Source organism: Prionailurus viverrinus, chromosome B3, assembly GCF_022837055.1.
Source record: "Prionailurus viverrinus isolate Anna chromosome B3, UM_Priviv_1.0, whole genome shotgun sequence".
NCBI lineage: Eukaryota > Metazoa > Chordata > Mammalia > Carnivora > Felidae > Prionailurus > Prionailurus viverrinus.
The window spans coordinates 65,890,387-65,902,618 of record NC_062566.1 but is presented as its reverse complement, the minus strand read 5'-3'; the positions used below and the strand labels follow the sequence as shown (position 1 = coordinate 65,902,618).

Here is a 12,232-nt window from a genome sequence, read left to right as displayed (position 1 = left end):
GGCAGTGTAGACACAGATAGGAAGGATCCCCTTGTGCAGAGAGCCAAAGGGAAGAGAAAGAGAGATTGTGGAAGTATTTATATGGACAAGAGAAAACCCACAGACCGAGAGGGAGAAAGATCCAATCTCTAACTGCAGTGCTTTCTCTGGAGTGGGGCCGGCTGCCCTGTTTGCGCACCTGGGGAGGAGGGGAGCCAGCCCAGGGCTCAGTAACTAGTCCAGAGACACAGTCTGCAGAGGGAGAAAGCAATCCTCTGCCTGGAGTGCTGTGGGAAGAAGTTATATAACCGGCCAAAGGAGTGGCACTTCCCCGAAACCGGGTGAAGGGAGTAGGAACCTTAAAGACATCAGGGTTTAAGTCCCAACTGAGTCCCAGGGAGGCGCAGGAGTCAGCGGAGAGGGACAAACTGCCTCGTTCAGGCCCACTGCACTGTGAGGACAGCCTGAACAGAATGGTTTGGGACAGCCGGTCCTTGGAGGAGAGACTGGGGTGTCACTTTTCTCCCTATCACCAACAAGGTATGGATGGCTTCAGGGAATGAAAAGTGGGCCCACAGTGGAGGCGGGACCAGCCTACACCAAACACACCCCTCCTTGCCTGGTAACTGTGTATCTACTGGAGTAGGATTGATGCCAATGAAACAGTCCCTCCTCGAGAACAGTGCTGCCATTGGTTCCAGGGAGCCCAGCGGTTTTGGATTTTCTGATTTAACTCTTGGACAATTCTTATTCTTATTATATATATGTGTATCATATAAATATACATATATTTATAAATATATACATATATTTATTTGTATATATATACATATAATATATATGTGTGTGTATATATATATATATATATATATAATTTTTTTCCTTTCCTCCTTATTTCTTCACTCCTCTGGTCTGGTTATTCTGGTTGTTGGTTTGTTTAACCAGACATATTTAATCTATTCCCTTTATACCTGTTCTGTATCTCCTTCTGTATTTTCCTCTCTCTCTCTCTCTCTCTCTCTCTCTCTCTCTGGATTAAGCTGTATAGTTTCTCTTCCTGATCAATTTTCTTTTCTTTTCTTTTTCCTCACCCGGGTCACTTCTCTCTTTGTATGGGATAAGGCCTCTTCCATCAACACCACCTCCACCCTGTTGTTTGGTTGTTGCTGGTGTTTTGGGTTTTTGTTTTGTTTTGATTTTGTTTTTGTTTTTTCTTTGTTTTTTTGTTTTCTTTTCCAGGGTTACTTCAACAAACAAATCAAGGCACACCTGGTGTAGGGCCTGAAACATCATTACAAGTAGGAAGATAAAGCAACTAGACTCACAACAACAGACAACTAGTAACATACTCTAACAAACACCTACTGAAAGGCCAGGCCCTAGACAGTGTATGACCCCTCTTTAATACAGTAGTGCTCACAGGTGCAGGACACATAACAAGTTTTTAAAACACATAAGGGGCAGAAAACTAACCAAAATGATGAAATGGAAGAACTCTTCTCCAAAGAAATTCCAGGAAGAAATGACAGCTAAAGAATTGATCAAGACAGATAAAAACAATATAACTGAACAAAAATTTAGAATAATAGTCATAAGATTAATAGCTGGGCTTGAAAAAAGCATAGAAGACAACAGAGTATATTGCTGCAGAGATCAAGGAACTAAAAAATAGTCATGATGAATTTAAAAATGCTGTAAATGAGGTACAAAATAAACTAGAGGCAGTGACAGCAATGATTGAAGAGGCAGAGGGGAGAATAAGTGAAAAAGAAGATAAAATTAGGGGAAAAAAGGAAGCTGAGAGGGATAAAAAAAATTCTATAACACGAGGGGAGAATTAGAGAACTAAGTGATTCAATGAAATGTAATAATACCCATATCATAGGAGTTCCAAAAGAAGAAGAGAGAGAGAAAGGGGCAGAAGGTGTGCTTGAACAAATCATAACTGAGAACTTTCCCAATTTGGGGAAGGAAATAGATTTTGAAATCCAGGAGGCACAGAGAACTCCCTTCAGATTTAATAGGAATCGATCTTCTGCAGGACATATAATAGTGAAACTTGAAAAATACGAAGATAAAGAGAGAACTCTGAAAGTAGCTAGGGACAAACAGTTCTTAACCTACAAGGGTAGACACATAAGGGTAGTAGCAGACCTACCTACTGAAACTTGTCATGCCAGAAGGAAGTGGCAGGAAATATTCAATGTGGTGATTAGGAAAAATATGCAGCCAAGAATCCTTTATCCAGCAAGGCTGTCATTTATAATAGGAGAGAGGAAAGTTTTCCCAGACAAACAAAAATTGTAGAAGTTCATCACCACAAAACCAGCCTTACAAGAGATCATAAGGGGGAATTCTGTGAGTGGAATGTTATATGGCAAAGAACAAAAAGAACCAGAGACATCACTACAAGCATGAAACCTGCACATAACACAATAACTCTAAATCTATATCCTTATATTTGCATTTATTATTGATCCAATGGGATGTATCAGTGGTTCACAACCAAGGGACATTTGGTAACATCGGGGGACCTTTTTGGGTGTCAGGGCTACTACTGGATGTAATGGATAGAGGCTATGAATGCAGCTACATATCATACAATGCTCAAGGCAATCTCCCACAAAAGAGAGTTATCAAGCCTAAAATGTCAATTGTGCCAAAACAATACCATACATTGTGAATATTACATTATTGTGTTTTTCATATATTTTGAAAATAAGAGACTTGTTAGAAATACATATTTGAAATGTCTTCTCTAGTATATGAACCTTTTAATTTTCTTTCTTTTTTTTTAGTTTTTCTTTAAATTCCAGTTAGGTAATAACAGTGTAATATTAGTTTCAGGTGTAAAGTGATTCAACACTTCCATATATAACACTTGGTGTCCATCACAACAAATGTGCTCCTTAATCCCTATTGCCTATTTCACCCATCCCCCCCATCCACCTCCACTCTGGTAACCACCAGTTTGTTCCCTGTAGTTAAAAGGTTTTCTTGGTGGGGCGCCTGAGTGGCTCAGTCAGTTAAGCATCCAACTTCAGCTTAGGTCATGATCTCATTGTTTGTGAGTTTGAGCCCTGCATTGGGCTCTGTGCTGACACCTCAGAGCTTGGAGCCTGCTTCAGATTCTGTGTCTCCCTCTCTCTCTCCCCTCCCCTGCTCATGCTCTGTCTCTCTCTGTCTCAAAAATAAATAAAACATTAAAAGGTTTTCTTGGTTTTCCTCTCTCTCCTGGCAAGTACTCATAAGCATTGGACACTAGGAGGTAAACTGATACCTCACAACAGGAAATATTCAAAAAATTAATAACCATATGAAAAAATGTTCTACATTATGAACAATCAGGGAAATATAAGTTAAGCCACAGTGAGGATTATAATTTACCTAACAAAATTGCTAAAATTAAAAAGTCTTGACAATACCATAGTCTGGTAAGGATGTAGAACAACTAGACCTCTTCACACTGCCTGTGGAAGTGTAAATAGGTACAACCACATTGGAGTCCTCTGGTAGTTTCTAAAAGACACGCCTACCCTATTACCCAGTAATTCCACTCCAAGGTATGTATCCAAGAGAAATGAGTGGTTATGTCCGTAAGAAATATACAAGAATGACTATAGCAGCATTGGAAATAATACATAAGCCCCATTAATAAGTGTTATTTTCCTAAGTGTCTAAGCTACAAATGTATGAAGTAATCAATGAATGAAGTAATCAATTCAGAGATGACAACAATAAAGTATTTTTGGACACTATTGACCAAGCTGTTTACTGAAATATTAGCATGATTAGGCAAAATAGTTGGTTGTACAGGCCATTAGTTGACTTCATAAACACAGGCAGTCCAATGTGAGAAAGAAGAAATTAGTCAGCTGTTGTTTAACAAGGAAGAGATCAAATAAACAATAGCAAATTGCCTTCATTTTAACCAGGAAGTATTCTGGCACAATCCAGTACCAATAGAGCTCACAAATCCAAGAGGAACTAATTATAGAGAAAAATTAAAAAGGTATCAGAGAGATGTGACTCTGAGGAATCAGTTATTTCTAATTAAATTGGTACTCTTCACCTTTATTCAGATGATAGGATTAAAGAAAGCTTTATGTGGCCATCAAAGTTTTATGAAGAGTTTTACGTAATAAAGTGAAATATAATACAATGAATTTTATCTCTTATGTTTCTAAATTCTTCTTACTTTGGACTTTCAAAAAATCAAACTTATTACATTTTAAAGAGACACAGTTTGTATATGTGTGTCTATTCATGGGAACATGGTTATATCGCTCAGTTGGTAATGGTTCTTTCTGTCTCTTTTTTATGGGGAAAATCTACACACTAAAGAGAGATACTGAATAATCTAGCTTGCCAAATGATGGCATTTAGTTCCCGAGGGAATTCATTTATAAGATGCAAGGTTTTCCCAAGGTCATTAATTGACATATTCCTCATTTGGTCTTCTGCAGTTTCAAAATAAAAGAGAGTTCTCCTTCATTAAAACGGGGACATAAAAAAAGAACATGGAAGGAAGTGGGGGCAAGTGAAAAACTCCAGAGCCTCAGTGACTTTCAGTCACAACTCCCAAAGCAATAAAAAGGTATGCATAAGAAACGTTAAAGATATCTCTACGTATGCATTTTATTAAATAAAGTTATGTATTTAAAAAATTTTGCAATTTCAAATGGAGAACATGTTTAATAAGAATATTTGTGATCAATCAAGAAATACAGAAAAATATAATCAGGTATATAATTATAGCACCCAATGCAAAGCCCTGAAACACTTTGATGCATATGACCTCAAGCTATATTTTACTGAAATTACACTCCCTTTTTCACATATTCAACCATTATATATATATATTTTCTTAAACATTTTGTATTTGACCTTGGCTTATTTTTATATAGGGTTCTTGAAATTTTCTGTATTGACTTACAAGAATTTGATATTAATGAAATAGAAACATTTGCCTATTTTTCTCCAGTTCAGCTTTTGCGTCTTAGAATTTTGCTTATGTTTTTTAAGTATGAGAGAGCTTATTCGTTAACTAACTTCTGTGGTTTCTATTGTTCATGATCCCAAGCCAATATTATAAAATACAACAAAGCATTTAATTCACTTCTACATTGCTCTATATCCTTTATTGCTTGAACTATTAATTAAGTATTTAAAATATTTGGATTCATTTTTATTTAGGACATTTTATTGAATTCATTTTTATGTAGCTCACCAGCCTATTTATTCTCAAGTTATTCCACCTTTATCCTAAACAGCATATTTTTAATATATGATTCTTGTACTAAAGTCTCAGGTTTTTCACATTCTTTTATTTATTCTATCTATTCTTAAGAAGGTAAAGTATCATTCCATTACTTTAGCTTTATAACGTATTTAAATGCCAATAGATGTGTCTCCCTTATTGTTCTCCTTTTCAAGAATTTTCCTAGGAATTCTTAGAGGACATATTAGAAGGGCTGAAGGGAAAAGACTGCAGAAAACATCTTCCCATCTTTCTTGGTAAGGTTGCTTTGTCAAAAGCGGATATGTGATTTAGAACGTGTTTGCAAACATGGCTGTCTGTAATAGATTGCTGAATCCATAAAATCAACCTTAGTGCTGCTGCACCTCTGAATGTTTTAGGTATTAGATGATAAACCAGCATAGCCTATCACCATCACAAGCAGCAAGTTATTTACACATTTTTTAAGTTCTTAGAGCTATATTAAGATAAATGATTTTCTGATTTGAAGTCCTTAGCTAAATACCAACTACATTTTAGGGAGCATTTATCCAGGGCTATAATCTAATTCAACTTTATTTTATTTTATAGAACTTGCCTTATAAAAATTAGAATCTGCATTAAGTCTATAAGCTAATATACCGGAAGTAAGCAAGCACTTCTGATACTTTAATGCATCCATGTTTCTCTGAGATTTGTATAAAATTTGTATATAGGTGCATAATGTTCCACAACGTGCTACAATAATCTACTCAAAATATAATGACATTTTAAAATTTAATAATATATCTAATACATTTTTCTATAAGACCACATATAGATTTCCATTTTTTTAAGTGTATTATTTATTTTTGAGAGAGAGAGCATGCAAGCAGGGGAAGTGGCAGAGACAGAAGGAGACAGAGAATCTCAAGCAGACTCCACACCTGCAGTGAGAGGCCTGATGTAGGGCTCCAACTCACAAACCGTGTGATTGTGACCTGAGTCTAAACCAAGAGTCGGACACTTAACTGACTGAAGAACCTAGATTTCTATTTTAAGTCATGCCATTAATGATGGGTATTGGAGGAGCTGTCCAATTTTAGGTTATTAAAGACAATAGGATAATGAACACTCATCCATTTTTCTTTGGAAACTTAACACTAAAAATCACAGAACTGAAGGTTCTTTTTAAAAATGTGGCAAAACTTGGGGCGCCTGGGTGGCTCAGTTGGTTGGGCTTCCAACTTCGGCTCAGATCATGATCTCACAGTCTGAGTTTGAGCCCCATATCGGGCTCTGGGTTGACATGACAGCTCAGAGCCTGGATCTTGCTTCAGATTCTGCGTCTCCTTCTGTCTGCCCCTCCCCTGCTTGTCCTCTGTGTCTCGCATTGTCTCAAAAATAAATAAACATTTACAAATTTTTTTTAAAGAATAAAAATGTGACAAAACTCAAATAAAAAATTTAGTACCAAATTTCTCCAAAAGAGTATCATGCCAAAATACAAAAAGTGGTATAAAGGAATTCTTAAACTCCTGTTCTTTTGTTACTTTTACTTGCATTTCTTTAATTATCAATAAGGTCGAACACTTTTGTGTTTAAAAATATTTATAGTTCTACTTCTATGAATTGCCAATCCAAATGATTTCTCCACTTTTCCACTCTTTCTTTAACCTTTTCTTATTAATCAGGGCTAACAGCTCTTTGCCACATTTGTAGAAAATATATTCTCATCTCTTATTGTATGTTCACTTTTTTTATTTTCACTCTCGGAAAGTCAGCTCTGATTCTAGTTTTTGCATCCTATCTAAACTTCATTGATTCTAGTTTTTGTATCCTATCTAAAATGTTTTATCAGCTCCATGATGTTAAAATATTTACCTGTGTTTGCTTTTCATTTCATAGAAGTTATATTTTTAGGGAAATAAATCTTTAACATCTCTTAAATTTATTTTCAAATGAAAAATCAGTCTGGGAATCTGATCTCCAATCCCAGATTGCAAATTCGTTGCCTCATCAGCATTTGCTGAATATTTTCCTTACTTATCCCAAAATCTATTTCTGTTATATATTACAGTTACATATGAGTTTATATGTGGGTCTGAACAAGGCTTTCTGTTGTATTTTGCTTTTTCTTCCTGTGTTGGGTCCTCATTCTTTGAAATGCTGTAACTCTATAATTTGCACAGTAAGTAGTGCATGAAGGCAAACACCACAATCTCACGTGGCAGAGTCACATGCCAAAAATGCAAGATTTCATAGGAAAACTTAATAAGTAAAAATTGGGCAAGGTTTCTCTTTCATTTCATGGAGAAGTGGACAGAGGCTGGGTCATTGTTCATACAGCCTTGTAATGGGGCCTAGGAAGGTGATCTCACCTGCTCCCTACTCTGTGTTTTAATCAGGCAAACCTGAGAACAAACTCAGGAGAAAAGATTAAAATGTCAAACCTCAGAAGGTAAGCAATACAAATTTTGAAGTTAGCTTTTCAGGAGAATATTATAAAGCCAACTGCTGGCATTTATTGATAGTGTGGAATTCTGACATCAGGAAGAGCTTCTTTTTCTAAAGAAGGGCCATCAGCACCAGTTAACTTCTTACAGTACAATCCTCCTGGCTTACTATTGAATAATTCTGTTTGCCTCTCCAGAAATGTCTTTTACTATATTGTTTGTTGCTGTCATCATCAAGTAGAGCTTTTCTACTATTTTCAGTTTCATTGGCTTAATTTTAGGTTTTTGAGCCAACATCAAACTCTATTATATAGCTCAAAGTAGTCCCTGACATATGATAGTATAAATCCTCTAGCTGTGTTCTTCAAAATTGCCTTGGCTTGGGGCACCTGGGTGGCTCCGTCAGTTAAGTGTCTGACTTCAGCTCAGATCATGATCTCACCGTCTGTGAGTTCGAGCCCCGCATCGGGCTCTGTGCTGACAGCTCAGAGCCTGGAGCCTGCTTCGGATTCTGTGTCTCCCTCTCTCTCTTACCCTCCCCCATTCATACTCTGTCTCTCTCTGTCTCAAAAGTAAATAAACATTAAAAAAATTTTTTTTAAATTGCCTTGGCTCATCTTGGCCTTTTGCATTTCAATATACATTTCAGAATAAACTTGTGGATTTCCAAAACTCACCTTGGATTGACATAGGGACTATGTTGAATATACACATGAATTTAAAGATAATTGGCACAGGGGCACGTGGGTGGCTCAGTTGGTTAAGCATCTGACTCTGATTTCTGCTCAGGTCATGATCTGATGGTTTGTGAATTGGAGCCCCACATCTGCTCTGTGCTGGCAGTGTGGAGCCTGCTTGGGATTTTTTCTGCCTCTCTCTCTGCCCCTCCCTTGCTTGCACTCTCTCTCTCTTGCTCTCAAAATAAATAAATATTAAATTTTTTTAAATTAAGAATCGGCAAATTTACAATTCATGAACCTAATATATCTTTTTATTAATGGGTATTTTGTTGTCAACTAAAATTATGTTGTCTACCTAACTCTTCAATATTGTTAGAGTTTTCTAATACTGAACCATTTTTTAATTCCAACAAAAAATAGTAGTTGGAATGACAGTTAACAAAATACCAAGATTTGTAGGGAAGTGTCTGTGTAAATTTGTACAACCCTCTGTTGAGAATTTGACATTATTAGATTAGTTGAAAATGACCTAGTAATTCTACTTCTAGTTATTTAATCTTGAAAAAGTCTTTCACATGTAAATAAACATATAGATATACATTAATTGCACCATTTTTAAAAACTTAAGTGTAGTTGACACACAATATTACATTAGTTTCAGGTGTGCAACATAGTGATTCCACAAATCTATATGTTATGCTAAGCTCACCTCAAGTGTAGCTACCATCTGTCACCATGCAACCTTATTACAATCCCATTGACTATATTCCCTGTGCTGACCTTTTATTACCCTTGACTTATTCACTACATGACTGGGATCCTGTGCCTCCCACTCCCTTTCACCCATTTTGCTCAACCTCCCACTCCCTTCCCTCTGGCAACCATCAGCATGTTCTTTTATATGTGGAATCTAAAAACAAAACAAATGAAGAAACAAAAAGTAGAATCAGACCTATAAATACAAACTGATGGTTGTACCATTTAATAATAGTAATTCCTCAGTAAAAATAAAATTTTTATTCACAAAATGTTGTTATGATAGGATATCATTTTTTTCATTTTTTAAGCCACACACAAAATTATAAAATACAAATATTTGTTAATTCTGAATAATAGTATGAATATCTTAATTATGTTTTTCTTATACTATCCAAATTCTTAAAAATTTCAAAATATTTAAAATATCAAAATATTTAAAACTAATTGTGTCTTTTTCTATGAATGAGGTCTCAGTCAGATATAAACTCTTTTGTGGTTTTTTTTTTCCCCACTTTTTTTCATTTTTTTCAGATGTCACATTTTTCTCAAGCCTCAAAAAAATTGTTCTGTTACTACTATCTTTTTGTAGATACCTATCATATATCTGCCTCGATACCTTGCTTCAAAAATTATGGCTGACATTATTCATGTTTACATGGATGTCATCTAGAACCACATAGATGTATTTCCTACAGATCCCCTTTTGCTTATCAGAGCTCTACAATTATACCATCCATATATAAATGATATGGGTGTTATACTAAATCTGTTAGGACATTTAGCCACTTGACAGAGAAAATAAATTGTGTGAGGCAGTGCGAAGCCAGCAGCAAGCATCCATTTGTGCCATATCTGAGCACTGTACCTTCCAATCTACTCAATTCATAGGCCCAGAGGTAAAGTCAGAGTGCTTTGGAGAAGACCCACATATCTGAGCCTTTCTTCCACCTTACAGAAAAAAGAAGGTGAGAAGCCATCTCCATGTGGCCAACCATAGACTCAAATGTCTAAAACTCCTAGGGTTTATACTGCTGCTGCTCATCTGACTTTCAGCAACAGCTTGCGAACTGACTCTTAGATTCTCAATGTTCTATATTCCATCTACTTAATTTCATTGTTTTTAGTCCTGTCTCTCAGTTAGAAAACAGCTGGACTCTCCTTCACTGATATGCCCCTTACTATTATGCATTGTGGAAATAGATTTTGAGATGGAAGCATCCTCTTCTTTTCCTATGGAGACCAACAAATCTATACCAAATATTCTAAAAAGGAGGCAAAGAATCTCTAAATTCTCTCACCAACTCAGATACTCACTTTTCTTAAGATCAGTGCAGATATGAGTTACGTATTGCTGGCTTCAATTTTCTTCAAACATCTTGGTTTATGGCAGAAATTCCTCGTAACCAATGCTAATAAATTATATTTATTCTTTTTAAAAAATCTGGATTCAGTGTTGTTCAACACTTGATTTTTTTTGCACATTTCAGTAGATGATGGGAAGCAAAGTTAAGTGAATATGTATTACATCTCTCAATTTTAACTCATAGACTTTAATTCACTTTGTTTTTGCTTTTAGGTACCATATGCCAACAACCAAACAAATGGAGAAAAAAAATCATTCCATGGTGTCTGAGTTTATTTTGCTGGGCCTCACAGAGTTTCGTGAGTTACAGCTTTGCTTATTTTTGTTTTTTTCCATTATCTATGTAGTCACTGTGTTAGGTAACCTCATGATTATCTTTGTAGTAAAACTGGACCCTCAATTACACTCTCCCATGTACTTCCTGCTGGCCAACCTCTCCTTTATTGATATGTCCCTGGCCTCCTTTGCTACTCCTAAAATGATCTGTAACCTAATTAGTGAATATAAGGCTATCTCCTATAAAGGCTGCATGGCCCAGATCTTCTTCCTTCACCTTTTAGGTGGAAGTGAGATGATGTTGCTTGTAGCCATGGCAATTGATAGATTCATTGCTATTTGCAAACCTCTCCATTACAAAAATATCATGAACCATCATGTTTGCATTGGACTTGCACTTTTTTCCTGGACCACTGGTTTTGTACACACTATGAGCCAAATGGTGTTCACAGTGACTTTACCATTCTGTGGTCCCAATGTTGTGGATAGTTTTTTTTGTGATCTGCCTCGGGTCATCAGACTTGCCTGCACTGACACTTACATCCTGGAGCTATTGGTCATTGCATTCAGTGGACTACTCGCTTTGTTCTGTTTCACCTTTCTGTTCATCTCCTATAGCATCATTCTAATTACTGTCTGGCGTCGCTCCTCCACCAGGTCTTCCAAGGCTTTGTCCACTCTCTCAACCCACATTACAGTGGTGGTGCTGTTCTTTGGACCTTGCATCTTTATCTACATATGGCCATTCAGCAAGATCTCCATAGATAAGATCCTTTCTGTGTTTTACACCATTTTTACTCCCCTTTTAAATCCAATCATCTACACATTCAGGAATAAAGACATGAGAAAAGCAATAAGAAAAATAAAGAAGAAGCATGTGAGTCCCAGATCGACCTTTTAACTGAAACATTACAATCATGAAAGACATCATGGTCATTGTTGCCACCACCATCATCCGAAGACACTGAGGTATATGATTTTGTATGAAATATAAGCCACATCTTGAGAACTGGCAATCCTTCCCTACACAACATATATATGCAATAAAACATCCTGAATTATGTATCCAAACACAAACCTTTCCAATATAATCCCATTAATGTATGTTGTAATTTTCAGGTTTTTGAAAACTAAATGAGATTCAAAATAACTATTTATTGAGTTTTAACCACAGATGAGGCACTTAGTATGTATTTTCTCTTCACTTCACAATGATGAAAATAGGGCATATTATTATTCTCAGTGGAAAACTCAGCATTATAAAATTTAATGATTGCCACAGAAATTCCAAGTACTAGACCAAAAATCAGATCCAAACTCTAACTTCAAAATCCATGCTTTTATAATAGATTTTTATCTAAATTTTAATAACTTTCATAAATGTATTTCTTGTCCCCTCCTTCACATGTTCTCAATAAATAACTCCAACAAGGGCAAAAAAAAAATTCCCATTGATCTGAAAATAAAAAGTCACCAGCCATTTCAGTGCCTCATACCTCTG

The 12,232-nt window shown here is 36.0% G+C and overlaps 1 protein-coding gene across 1 annotated transcript; it reads left to right on the top strand.

Moving 5' to 3' along the window:
* Positions 1 to 11,632, top strand: LOC125168233 (olfactory receptor 4K13-like). The gene is made up of 4 exons (XM_047863188.1): positions 1 to 519; positions 4,446 to 4,576; positions 5,416 to 5,496; positions 10,669 to 11,632. The coding sequence occupies exon 4, from the start codon at positions 10,676 to 10,678 to the stop codon at positions 11,630 to 11,632; it is 957 nt and encodes a 318-aa protein (XP_047719144.1). The 5' UTR covers positions 1 to 519; positions 4,446 to 4,576; positions 5,416 to 5,496; positions 10,669 to 10,675.
* Positions 11,633 to 12,232: the final 600 nt, after the last annotated feature.